The following is a 14,270-nucleotide window of genomic DNA, read 5'->3' on the forward strand; positions in this document are numbered from 1 at the left end:
TACTAAAGTAAGTAATTTGTGGTAGAAGCTGATATTTCTGTTTGTTTAAACCATCTCTCCAGAGTCAGGAACTATGATCTAACATTTCATATACATGTCTGTATATTGTTCCATACATACAATATAGATCTTTCGTATAAAATAAAATCATCCAGTCCAGTTAGTGACTTTATGTAAATACTTTTATTAATCTTTGGAACCACAGCCAAGATGTGATTTATGGTTTCCAGTGAAATAATTGAAGATGAGCCCAAATCAAAACCTATATCCAAGCACTTCCAATTTCTAGGTTTTTGACCAGCATCTGAATTTTGCACATGGCCCTATCTTTATTTGGCTGAGCCAAAATACAAGATCTGAATAGTTCCAGTTGACTGGTAGTACATGCTCTGTAATGAACTAGACAGTGAAATAAATACTTGGTCATGCTGGGAGTCTTAAACAGCCCCTGTAAACATGATCACATATAACAAAATTATCATACCTGGAGTTCAGCAATGCCTTCCATATGGCAGTTGACAGTTTTGCCTTTGGGTTCACCTATCTTGTGATGGTGGCACAGAGACAAGCAAGGTGCCTGTGTCTTCCACAAAGGGAGGCACTAATTTCAGGTCAAAATTGATAGCAGTAGCAGGAGAGTGTGTGAGGAAAATTTCAGGGGGCATCTGCTTCCATTGCTTCCTGATCTATGTACAAGCAGAGGTCATCAGTTCACACTGCTGCACATATCTTCACCCTCAGAAGCAGCTACAGTTCCCTGGAAACAGAAAACGAACCCCAGCATTTGGCTCATGAGAGGAAACTATGTGACTTAAATTTCAGCAGCCAAAGTGTGTGATTGTGAACTTCATAAAACTGTCTACAAACTTCTGAACTATGCTGAGAAATGGGTCTAGGCCAGTTCTGTAGATCCCTGTGGAGTAACACTAGTTTGTCAGGAAACTCGTGACCTTGTTTGTGTATTTTGTTTGTGTACTGAAAAGGCATTAATGCAATTTTCCTGGGGGCCTGCATGGAAAAAGGCATGAAGGGATTCTCCTATTGGAGCAGCACAATACACAATGTCATTTTCAGTTATATGAAGCAAATCTGTTACTCTTTTGTATCCTCTTTTTCTTGTCTCTAACAGGAAGTTGTTATTGGTGATTTAAAGCCAGGCACTCCACACCGCATTAGTGTAGGAGCTTATGGCTGGGCAGGAAAAGGACGACCCAGCATGCCAAGAGACATCACAACCTTATCCCAAGGTAAAATCTGTGTAAATAGCTTTCCATTATGAAACCGCTGGGGCAGAGTTAATCCAAGACATTTCATTTTACTGGCAGCAGGTAAACACAGAGTGAGAGCTAAAACTTCTGATTGGCTCAAAGTCGCTCATGTCAGAGGGCAGGATGTATTTGTAATGGCAAAATGGCCAGTAACATTATTAAAAGATTTAAAAGGATAAATGCCACCTTAGGTACCAGATGCCTTCTGAACCCTTTATAAATGCCTGCAAGGGCATTTGAAAAAGGAAACCTCTTTCCTCTAGCATATTTCCTGCCCACAATGCAGCATGTATATCCTAGCTAAATTCATATACAGCACTTTAAACATTTTTAACATTACACTTTTAGAAGTATGCTTGTTTCATGGTAAGAAACCAATTTGATTCTCAAAGCCGGGTGTGTGGGTGGATGTGTGTGTATTGAGTTTTGTGACTATAAAATCTGTCTGCTTTTCTAATAATGATTACATGCCATTCTTTTGGCTTAGATAAATGCATGCCCCCTGAACCACCCTATCAGCCTCAGGTCATTGTAGTTTCTGATTCAGAGGTTGCGCTATCATGGAAACCTGGAGTCAGTGAAGGAAGTTCTCCAGTTCAGTACTACACCTTGGAGTTTATCAGGTAAATCTGTCTATGGGATCTGAATTTCAGTATATGTACATTACATTTATTTCAAAATCTTATTATTAAATTCAGCACAGAATCCGCAGATGCCCCTCATTATTTATTTATTCATTTTATATAGTGCATTTATCACTTTCTCTCTCTTGGTGAAATTTGCTGTAAAAATGTAGACAGCACCAGAGATAATCTCAATTGATATAAAGTCAGCAATAACTCCCACCCTTTGCCTTAAAGAAAATACCCTCTCTCTGGGGAAAGCCTTACTAAACAGGGTTTGAAACATGCTCTGAAAGTCATCAAACTCATGCCCAAGGGGAGAAGAGAATTCCAGAGTCAAGGGCCTTCCCCTGAAACTGCCCTGCCCCCAGCACTCTGAGGTAGAAAGGCAGGGACTGTCAGCTCAATTGTCTCTGCTAATTTCAACTGTCATGTAAGCATATAAGAAGAGATGGTATCTTGAGTTCACAGATCTCAGACCGCTACGTGCTCTTTACTCGTTTACTGTTACTGTCCTAGTTTTTATGTAAAATTATTAGAAAACCTTCAAGGAGATTCTATCATGAATTATAAAATGTGCAATAGTATATTAAAGAGCTAAATTTTGTAAAATTGCTTCCTGAGCCTCAGCTATAAGAAGTATGTGAGTGGTCAGCAAGATGTAATTGCACTTGCAACTGTGTATTTGCATGCACAAACATGCTATAATAGCTAATTATCCGTTTGTGCATGCAAATCCATATTTGCAAGCACGTTTGCGTGTGCTTGCACATATAAGGGCACAACATACTGGTATGTCTCTTCCTTTGGTTTGGTCCATTAAACATATGTTGATTATTGAATGTATGTTGATCAGTTTCACTGAAAGTTATAAGGCAAGAAGACAGATTTGCTTCTGGTCTGCTGTGTGCTGTGAAGTCAAAACATCTTTTTTTCCCATCCTTCAGTTTACCAGGGAAACCACATTTAAATATTTTTTTTTTAAAAAAAAGAGTTTGGTATTGTAAAATAAAAAAACCCAAACCATTGAATCTCAGTGCCACAGAACAATTACAGTCCAGGAAACACAGATGTAATGAAAAAGAATTCCCCATGCTGAAATCCTGCTTCTGAATTTCAAATCGGAGTGCCTGATGTTCAATGGGTTTGAAGCGACACAATGTTTACTGCGTTTGGAGCTAGTACAGCATGAGAATGAAGGACATCTAGCGGACACCATGTAAGGCCAGCTCTGGTTTAGAATTATCAAGAGGTTGCTCCAGTGCCTATTTTCCCACTGTAGTAGTGATCTGAATCTTTCCCTCTCATTCTTTAACTCCATTCAGCAGAAAGTGTTAGAAGGGGATTTGGTCAAGTTCTGGCTGATTATGCTTCTCTCTCCCTCATTCTTTACCCTAGGAAGAGGAGTCTGTAGGTTTATGTGCATCTCTTCATAATACCCATTGCCCATTAGTGAAAATAGAAGCTGGGCATCCCATTCCCCATGTGACACATTGAAAATGCATCCTTGAATAATTTTGCTTAGCTATAGAGTACATACTTGCATTCTCTTCTGTAAGTCAAGAGATGTGAGTAATTGAAATTCAGTGTCTAGTTGTTTCCAGACGTTGGAAAGGAATTCGCTAACAGCATATTGTTTTGATAATATTGTTTTGACAGAGGTTTTGAAATAAAACTCAAAATGTATTTGGTCATTTTGGGGATTATACCCTCTTTCATTTGGATGCTTGAGTACATGTATTTGGAAAAAGTTCAGTGAACCGTAAGCCTTAAATAGCAATTAGAATGAAACTTTTCACTTCAGTTTCATTTCCTTTTGCTGCATACAAAAGAACGGCTAAATTTCACTGGTATCAATCAGCAATACCACCAGTGAAGGGCAGTGGGATTATACTGGTGTAAAAAAAAAAAAAAGAAAAGAAAAGTAGATTCTGAATCAACTTCCTTGTCTTAAATAAGTACTCTTCGAGTCTAATACTCTGTTTTTGCAGAATCAGTAGTTGTATTTCTCTGTGCATGTCTCTGATTTTTTTGGATTGTGAATCTCTTGTTCTGTTACAACAAGCCTGCAGAAACGATGAAATTGCTTGAATCATTTCATTCCCCTGGGGCTAACTTTCTTACCCGTATCCTAGAAAAGCAACACCAAGGAGTCTGCCACAGACAGGAAACCATACTGTCTTCATTCTGTCCATCTGGGAATTTTGGGATTAAAATCTCACGAAAAGTCAATAAATTAATTACTTGAGCATGTCTGAGTCTGATTTAGAGCTAACTTGTAAAATACCTATCTACCAGTACAGTCCTTAAGGAATATGTAACAGAACAGTTGTTAAGCCTTAACAGGCAAGTGGCTTCTTTCTTGGAAGCCTGCAGGAATCATTTTAAATTTTCATGGTGAGGAATATTTTGACAAGTAACATATCTGTGTGAGGTAAAATATTGGGCTTCAGCTATGCTGGGTTTTTGTAAAGGACTTGCCTATAGCTAACACAATCCAGAAAATTCAGCTGGAGCTGAAAAGTGAAATGGGCACGTTCCCTAAAATACTCCAAGGTTCTAGTCCATTGGGTGCATAACTGAACTTCCAAGTTTAGAGGAACTAGTTCATCAGAATTCGCATTTTGGCTAATAGCTTTTTACAATATGAATGGTATTTCAGCTGCATACATCTCTTAATAAGTGAGCTGCTAATGAGTAGGCTTCTTCCATTTAGTCTCTTTGGAAACATGGATGCAGAGGACACCTGTTAATATGAATCTCCAGATATAGGGAAAATTTCACTCCCTTTTCTGTAGCTGGTGGCAATGGAGGAGCCATTAATAGTGAACCACAACTTCAACTTCCTGTTCAAGGAGCAGGAGTTGAGGGATGGCCTGTGCAATAGGCAAACACCCCTTGCTTGGTGAGGAGCTGAGCTGTACTGTGTCTCTGTGTGTCAGCTGGCAACAGAGGGTGAGGGTCTGCCTGGAGTGTCAACAGCTGTGCCTTTCCCCTGTTTTCCCCTCAAACACCTGCAGAATGGAGTAGGAAGGCTGCATGGTGCAAGAAACTAAAGGTTACAGCAACAGCTGTGAAAAGGCTCTGGTCTGGTGGGTAGCTCCCTTCCCAGTTCCCCCTATGCATTTCCATTGCACCCAGAGCGCCATGCTGAGAGGAGGATTGGGACCAAAATGAACTTCTTTTTGGTGTTCCATTCCCTTCAAAAGGAATTCTTGATTTCTGTGAGTAATTCCATTGCAATAATGAATTATCACTTAGAGCCCAGGTTATTTCAGTAGACATAGCATGGTAAACTGAATCCTTCAACAGCGGTCTGTTCCTCACTCTAACCATGGATGCAAGCAAAGAAAAAACAAAGTGTATATGGTAGAATGTACTCTGTCTTCACTACAGAAAGTATCTCACATGTTTAAACCTCAACTCAAGGAGAAATCACCCAGACTCATGTAGGTGTAAATCCTTTCCCTGATGCACAGTCCAAGTAACTGGGCTTCACAGTGAGAATCTCCATGGGAAAATTCTCTCTCCTGGCCCCACTGCAGCCTAACAGTCACACTTGTCGCTGTGTCATCCCCACATTGTGGGGTCGAAAGGCTGGTGGATCTTGTAGTCCATAGACACACACACACAGAGCCCTCTGTGGTCACAGAAGGTAGAATAAATTTAGATTGCAAGGTCCCGGGACAAGGACTGTGTTTGTGTTGTTTGTACAGTGATTAGTACAGTGTTTTTTTAAAGTGTAGTGTGCCATAAAAGAGTAGTTGGCTGAGGGGGCATGGACAGATTTCTCAGTTGCTCTCCAGAGTCTCCACTTTCATTTTTAAAAAAAAGGTAATTCTGGCTTTTATTGTTGTGAAGTACAACTGGTCAGGAATTTCCCTTTGAAATTATTTGGTTTTTTTTAATGGTAAATACAGTTTGCACACAATTGAAATTTTACACAGTAACTTTTTGATTTTTGAACAAAAATAATTTATTTTTCTATTGGGGAAAATCAAAACAAAATATTTTATTTCAGGTCAGTTCAACCCAAATCAAAATATTTCAGTTAAACTGAACCAAAATATTTCAGGATGCAGTGTTTTCAGCGATGTTGTAGTTCAGGTGCTTTATGCCCCCATTCTCTCCTATGGTCCAGGCTCCTTGACTGGATTACATCTCTCATGATGCACTGTGGTTTCCTTTTACTGAGTCATGCTATATCCTGGGAATCACATAACTGGGGTGCATCATGGGAGATGTTGTCTGGCCAGTGAGTCCAGCCCATAGAGTACAAGAGGTATTTGAACTACAACTCCCAGGAGGCACCACCACACCATAGGTAAATGCAGTCTAACATTGAATGAACTCAAAGTTAAATGTTGCAGTTTGGTTCAACAAACCAAAACTAAATGTATATTTCAACTGGAAATGTCTAAATAAAATGTTTTGATACTTCCAAATTGAAAATTTCTAATATTTCAACTTTTCACACTGTTACTGGATGAAAACAAATGTTGAAATGTTATAATTTTCTGTGGAACAGGAATTCTGGTTTGTTTTCCTCAGCTCTAATGTAATGAAGACTTTCAGATCATGACCTGAATGTAAGTAATGCAGCGATATCTGTTTGAGTTTGCAGAGAGCCTGAATCAAGAGCTCTGAAGTGTGATTGCCCCATTCAGTTCAATGAGTGCTAACTCAAGTGCCTACAAGGATACATTTAGTGTCAATGTTGTTAACTATATCACTGCTCAGACCATGAAGGAAAAGAGAGGAAGTATCAAATTATGAAGAGCTACATCTTTGGAAAACCGTGTGTGAGAGAGATGTGTGAAGGGCTAGCTAGGGAAGATACATGAAGGAAGCAGGTAGGCCTGTAACAATACATGATTGAGGGCATGATTGGTTTCATTTTTCTGAAGGGGGCTCAACTTTCAAAAGTTTGGGAAATGCTATCATAGTACAGTGTGACCCTGATTGGGTTCTGAGGCATGATCATAATAGAATGGAGAAGCAGGATATAAATAATAATAATAATGCCCCATAGTGAATTACCTCATATGTAGAGTATTTTTTCATGGCAAATATGAATGGTCTAAATTTTCATATATTTATTGTGTATATGAGCATTATAAGTAGTATTTTGAAGACCTGAGCTTGTTACTTGGGCTAAGTAAAAACATGGCTTAAAGGGGCTAAGTACTATAAAATTTGGATTATTAGCAGATGTTTTATTCTGCTAAATCATTCCCAGCTCATTTAAAAAGAAAGTTCAAGTGCTTATAAAGTTGTAATTCTTTATAGTTTGAAGGTTTCCTTTTCTAAATTCAATTAAACTTTAGATTAGATTATAAAGTAGCAACCCAAATGTTCTAGACACACACTGGACAAAATTCAGCTCTTAGTGAACCCAACCCCACTGATTTGGCCCATATGGCTTATTATATTTTAAAACATCTCTGTTTGATTATGTTCTTAATGTTGGCCAAATTCTGCACTCACACCTTGATTTTCTATACGCTGCATTGGAGATGCACTGCTGTAACTTAAGAGCAGAAAATGACCTTGGAAGTTTTCTGGTTTCCTCATACACAGGTAGCTTGTTTTAAGCTGTTTTATTAGGGTCAAATTTATACACAGTTTTGTAGCACAAAGAGCTATTCTCAGTGTTCCAAGGGAAAGCTGTATGAAGTGATTGTAGAACTGATTACTCTGTGTGAGCCTTACTGATGTAAAAGTTGACATAAACTGAACTTCTATGTAAGACATTGTAAACTCCAAAGAACAAGAAAACATTGAAGTTGGCTCATTGAACATAGTAAGCTGAGTTTATCATAAATGTATTTCTATCCATCTGTTTGCCATTTTATTATGTTGTACTGATTTGTTAATACAGAGGACAGGCTGGAAAGTAAAGGTCAAGTGATCAATCTCTCTTTTTTTAACTGCATACACATAGTGGTTTGAAGACTCTTCCTCTGTTATTCATTTCTCTAGTAGGAAGCCCTGCAAAAGACAATTAGGAAAAGTCAACAGTAGCGTAGGATCTTTGGAGACTGAACTTATCTCTGCAATCCATTCTCAGCAAGCTCTGTCTCCATGTGGTTCCTCCTTTTAGATGTGTGTATTCCCATTCTGGTGCATATGGTAGCTGTATCCACTATATTATATCCACAAGGCCATTTTTAATTGGCAGGAATTATTTGTATTATTATTAGATCAAACAAGACTTCTACTGGAAAACTGAGATTGCTGTTAACAAGTGTATATAAAGAAAAGGCATCAGCACCCTTTAATTTGAAAAATTGTGCGTGTTTTCATTTTGGGCATTTGGCCCAGCCATGGAAAGTAGAGTGGTAAACTGCTTCTAGTTTGCAAGGCTGCCCCATGCTTCCTACTTAGGGAAGCCAAAAGAAATTTCCTCTGTCTAACATGATAAACTTGCTATTGAGGTTGATTTAAAGCAATATTTTTGGCTGAGTCATCGCATCTTATGCATTTCTGTGAAGAGTTTCTTTTTTAAACTGATTTCTGCAGCCATTGAGACAATCAAATCTTCACATTGCCAGATCTTGGGCTTTCCCCTAAGCAGGAGGCAAGTAATAGTTGCGAACTGTTATTTTATTAATGTACCCACCCTGCTGGCACAAAGAAATAAAGCCTGGATGATTTAATAAAGCTTGTATTAAGAATATAAGAATTGCTATACTGGGTCAGACCAATGGTCCATCTAGCTCAGCAGCCCATCTTCCAACAGTGGCCAATTCCAGGTGCTTCAGAAGGAATGAACAGAACAGGTAATTACTATGTGATTCATCCCATTGCCTGCTTCCAGCTTCTAGCAAATAGCAATCCCTGCCCATCTGACTAATAGCCATTGATGGTCCTATCCTCCTTAGACTTATCTAGTTCTTCTTTGAACCCCGTTATAGTCTTGGCCTTCACAACATCTTCTGGCAAGGAGTTCCACAGGTTGACTGTGCATAGTGTGAAGAAATACTTCCTTTTGTTCATTTAAAACCTGCTCCCTATTAATTTCATTTGGTGACCCCACATTCTTGTATTATGAGGAGTAAATAAGACTTCCTTATTTACCTTTTCCACACTGGTCATTTTCTATAGACCTTCGTCATATCCCCCCCTTAGTTGTCTCTTTTCCAAGCTGAAAAGTCCCAGTCTCATTAATCTCGCCTCATATGGAAGCCATTTCATAGCCCTCTAATTATTTTTGTTGCCCTTTGCTGTACCTTTTCCAATTCTGACATATCTTTTTTGAGATGGGGCAACCAGATCTGCACGCAGTATTCAAGATGTGGGTGTACCATGCATTTATAAAGAGTCAATATGATATTTTCTGTCCTATTAACTATCCCTTTCTTAATGATTCCTAACGTTCTGTTAGCTTTTTTTTACTGCTGTTGCACATTGAGTGGATGTTTTCAGAGAACTATCCACAATGACTCCAAGATCTCTTTCTTGAGTGGCAACAGATAATTTAGACCCCATCACTTTATATGTATAGTTGGGATTATGTTTTCCAATGTGCATTACTTTGCATTTATCAACATTGAATTTCATCTGCCATTTTGTTGCCCAGTCATCCAGTTTTGTAAGATCCCTTTTATAACTCTTCGCAGTCTGCTTTGGACTTAACTATCTTAAATAGTTTTGTACCATCTGCAAATTTTCCAACCCCACTACTTACCACCTTTTCCAGATCATTTATGAATATGTTGAACAGTACTAGTCCCAGTACAGACCCCTGCAGGACACCACTATTTACCTATCTCCATTCTGAAAACTGACCATTTATTCCTACTCTTTGTTTCCTATCTTTTAACTAGTTACTGACCCAGGAGAGGACCTTCCCTCTTATCCCATGACCATTTACTTTGCTTAAGAGTCTTTGGTGATGGACTTTGTCAAAAGCTTTCTGAAAATCTAAGTATATTATATCCAGTGGATCACCCTTGTCCACACCTTGTTTGCCTCCTGAAAGAACTCTAGTAGATTGGTGAGGCAATTTCCTCTACAAAGACCATGTTGACTCTCCCTCAACAAATTGTGTTTTTCTGTGTCTGATAATTCTGTTCTTTGCTATACTTTCAACCAATTTGCCTGATACTGAAGTTAGACTTACTGCCTGTAATTGCCAGTATTGCCTCTGGAGCCTTTTTTAAAAATTGCTAATAGAATATTGACTGATAAAACATACGTTAACTTTCTGTTCCCTCCAGCTGGAAATAAATAAGAAATGCAAAATGCCTGTTTTGTGCTATAATTTTCATTTGAAGGCTGCTGGAGATATTTGCAGCTAGTCTTCTGTAAACAATAGTAGATTCAGGGAGCACTTCGAGGTTATTTCCTGCAATAAATATCACAAGGACATCTTAGTAAAGGAGACCAGGATAATTTTATCTTAAAGGTCATTTTTCCCCTTTTTTATTTTCAGATACTTTAATCTGAGTTTCTTTGAGCTGGGTTCATGTTAAAATTTCTGGGTTTTTACATTTACTTCCTTCCATTATGTTTCTCTTTGGTGGTAAAAAGTAACTCTTATGAAGAGTGGGGACTGTGTGAAAATATCAGAATCACTCCCCTAAAGTAAATTACAAAACAGGCAGATGCAATGCAGGCTTCCCTTCCAAAAAAATTCACTGCATATAAATGTAAATACATCTAGTTTCTCTGGAACTTTTGTTAAGGCCATATTCTCATGTGAATGGTCCTACTGAATTCAGTTGGCCTGCTCATGCAAATAAGGCAAGTAGGATTTAGCTCTCTACTTTCAGTATGATTCAGGATTTATCTAGGCATCTCCCAGGAGCAGTAATGGGAATTGTATTACTTGTTACTGAATCCACATATCTAGAACAGATTCTTCTCTCACACCATTATTACTCCAGATTTAACTGATATAACTGAAAGAAGAATTTGATTCCCAGTTTTCAAAAGGAGATCTGCTAATGGACACTTAATCATCAAGTAAAACTATCATTTTCAAATTAGATTCTGATCTTGGTTATACCAGTGTGAGTCTGGAGTAACTCCATTGACTTCAATGCACAAAGTTTTACTGAACAGGTCAGAATCTCGCCCTACCTGCCAAAGTGTTACTCTGCAGATTCAAATGTAGGATTTGAATGTCCTATTAAGATATCCACATTTGAAAATTGTGCTCACAAAATCCATACAGAAGTCTTGGAAAAAGAGGAAAAAATATTTAGAGCACTTGAATTGAGAAACAGACCTCTAAATGATCTCACAATAATTATGAAAAAATTAGAAAATTTGTTTCCACATACACATATAGTCCCAGTTCTACCACCCTTACTTATACTGGGTAGCATTACTTCACATGAGTAGCCTCATTGGCTTTAATGGAGCAACTTTCATGAGTAAATACTTTTCCACTGTGGTGGGCAGACTCACTCCGACTATTTTCTAGCCCCACACATAGCTTGGAGACCTGGTAAAGCATCATATGCAATTTATCTGTAGTGGCTCTTTTCCACCATCTTTACTGACTCTGCAGCTTCAACCCAACAGTAACATGGAGTCCTCAGCTCCTGAGGCAAGGAGGGAGAGCAGTATCTAACAGCTCTGACTTTCTATAGGCCTCCACTCTGCCTACCTCCCCCACACTTTGTGCTTCCTTCCTGTGCCTTTTGTACCATCTAGACCAATAAGTTAATTAGCCTTTTAACTTTCTCCAGCCCATCCCAATTTATCAGTTGCACCCAGTTCTCATAGTCAGATATGCTCTGGGGTGACTAATTGGAGTTGCAGTGATTAGAGTGCAACTGCAGTTGCCCAGAATGCTGTCTTCTCCCCTGAGTAAGGGTTGAGGGCTTCAGCTGTAGTTTTGGGGTTTGTATCTTATTATTTTGTATACCTCTGGACAGTTTAAAGACAATTAATATGTACAGCTAACTTTATTTATTTATTATCTTGTTTTTAATCCTAGGCCAGACCTTGACAGCAATTGGACAGTAATAAAAGGGCAGATCCAGATGGAATCCATGGTTCTAAAAGGACTTATTCCAAACACCAAGTACCAGTTTGCAGTCAGAGCAGCGAATTCCTATGGAGCCAGTTTACGCAGCACTCCAAGCGACATTATCCGAACATTCAGTGAGTAGCACACCTTTTCTTAATTAAGGCTACCCTAAAAGTGCAGTTTTAAAAGGATCTGAGTTGTAAGGAGCTCTCACTGAACACCATAGCACACAAGCAGTCCCAACCTGAAACCACATGGGTCTGCTTTTGAGGTTTGCAGAATTTTGTCAAAGCTGAGCCACTACTAAGGTTCTGCGAGGCTCCAGGCAGAAGGAGTCTCATGCTGTTTCCAGGCTCCAGAGGTCATTGCTAGATATTTTTGGATCATTACTTACTGACTTTTGTATCAGCTTCATACAGAATTGATAAGTGAATGTCACAGGGAAAAATAAGACAGACAAGTCTATTGCTCACCTTTTTTGCAGTTCCTTAAAATTGAATTGTATGTATTACTTGCATAACTCAAAAAGACCAAAGCAAATCTACACTGCTATGTGAGAAGGACTGAGGCACTTGCACTTTTAAGCACAGATATGGGACTAATAATACGAGCAAGTAAATATCCCTTTTCGATCAGAAACTGCACAGAGAAGGCTGTATTTTGAATGCAGTTCTGCCTAAACACATTTAAATAACCACCCGCTATCAAGGGTTCCTGTAGTATTCTATTATTCCTATAGTATAGTATAAGGGTTTTTTTGAGGGGACATTTTAATAACGCCATACTCCTAGCAGCCTTTAAGCACCTACAATCTTCATAGCTATCAGGTAGAACTGGGAACTTTCAAGAAGAATAAAGTTTTAAATACCCTTAAATAGCTTGTTACTAGGCCTGAAAAAGGACAGATGCTACCATCTTGTTAGCAGTGGGTGTTTCATTGATATATCAAGTGATTGGCTTCTTTTCTGGGGAGGCTTGGGAGACAAGAAGAGGGTATGTTGCTGGGAAGACCCGAGAGCAGCAAAAGGAGCTCTGCTGATGTTCGGATCTGCCAACTTCCAGCCCTGCTGACTTGGGGCCAGATTGTGACAGGCTGGTGTGCAAAGGAGGGGGAGGTGCAAGGAGGTTTCTCTCTCTACCCCATCCTTGAATGCCTTGTGCAAGGTCTAGGAACAATTGCAGGTCCTACATGCCGGAACACAGTGACTCCTTGTGCCCCTGAGAGCTCATACTATCCCAAAGGGGAGCAGGAAAGAGCTGTAGCCTTGTCCTCACTTGTGCTGGCCCATGGAGTGAGCCAGGCACAACACAAAGGAAAGTGCCCTCTGCACACGTACTCTACATGTAAGTGGAAATTCAGGGGGGGGTTATGCCTCCCTAAGAAGCAATCTCTCCTTGGGGTAACTATGGAGTGATATAACTCTGTACCACCTGCACGCAACTCCTGGCTTTGGTTCATCGTCCCAGTCTATCTCATACTGCATGGCAGTAATGAAGATACAATGTGTGCTACCTTTACAATTAAAAAATTCTATTATATCACAGCAGAGTCAAAAAAATAAATCTGATGCCAAAGCTTATTTTGAATTTGTACCATAGATGCCATAGCTTACACTTACCAAACTCTGTTGGATTTTTGAAAGTTTTGTGACTAAGCATGTTTGTTGGAAAACAAAGGACCTTTTCACCACATTTAGGTCCTGTTTTTAAGGAAATTTATACGTAAGTTTGGCAAAATTCAATTTTTTTATAATTTTACTGGAAGTATCAATGTTCATTTTTAAGCAATTTTTCAATTTTATCAATTTAAATTCTGAGCATTGTGGAAATTATGGAGTGGGTCAGAAAATAAGGGGTCAGACAATTATTTAATGAAAATAGATGTTGATATTCAAAAGTTAAAGCTTTTTATGAGTACACATTAAAATACAAATTGTCAACATCCCATGTCTAGATATACACAGTAAATATCCTTCAATCAAATTCTACTAAATTCTCAAGCAGCATTTTTCCTACTTTGCTTATCTGTGAACTTTGATTATCATCAATGGAAATATTTTTTTTCATTGGTTTGTGTGTGTATGATGAAATCGGTGTTTACCAACATTTACTGATAATCCAATCCTTCCAAGCCTATTTAAAATTTATAAGGGACAAATGCCTGACAAGAATGTCCTCAAAGTGTATTTGGCTTCAGCACATACAATTGTTGCATTAATGCACTTTTAAAATTAGCCCTCAAAGATTGAAATCTCTTCTCGCATATGCGCTGGAATGAAAATTGTCTGTAATGAAATGATTACAAAAGACCAAATGATATTAGGGGGATACAATTGTGTCTTTAGGTCAGTCCTTGTATTTGGTGAGGCACAATAGCAGCAAACAATTGCATGC

General features: G+C 38.7%; 1 protein-coding gene and 1 long non-coding RNA gene across 3 annotated transcripts in view; one reads left to right on the top strand and one right to left on the bottom strand.

Moving 5' to 3' along the window:
- Nucleotides 1-14,270, top strand: part of EGFLAM (EGF like, fibronectin type III and laminin G domains) — an 84,783-nt gene that overhangs the window by 27,455 nt on the left and 43,058 nt on the right. The window contains 3 exon segments of the mRNA XM_067545354.1: nt 1,130-1,247; nt 1,756-1,891; nt 11,844-12,010. Of these exon segments, the coding sequence (XP_067401455.1) occupies nt 1,130-1,247; nt 1,756-1,891; nt 11,844-12,010 (421 nt within the window).
- Nucleotides 7,706-11,501, bottom strand: LOC137151311 (uncharacterized). Of its 2 annotated transcripts, none has more exons than XR_010919246.1 (3): nt 11,309-11,501; nt 10,979-11,076; nt 7,706-7,882 (listed from the first exon to the last, which is right to left on the bottom strand). It is a non-coding gene; the product is annotated as an uncharacterized lncRNA (long non-coding RNA). The 2 variants fall into 2 exon arrangements; XR_010919245.1 differs by lacking the exon at nt 7,706-7,882 and adding an exon at nt 10,158-10,241.

Source organism: Emydura macquarii, unplaced genomic scaffold (genome assembly GCF_026122565.2).
Source record: "Emydura macquarii macquarii isolate MOO-44397 ecotype Brisbane River unplaced genomic scaffold, CSIRO-AGI_Emac_v2 contig_1045, whole genome shotgun sequence".
NCBI lineage: Eukaryota > Metazoa > Chordata > Testudines > Chelidae > Emydura > Emydura macquarii.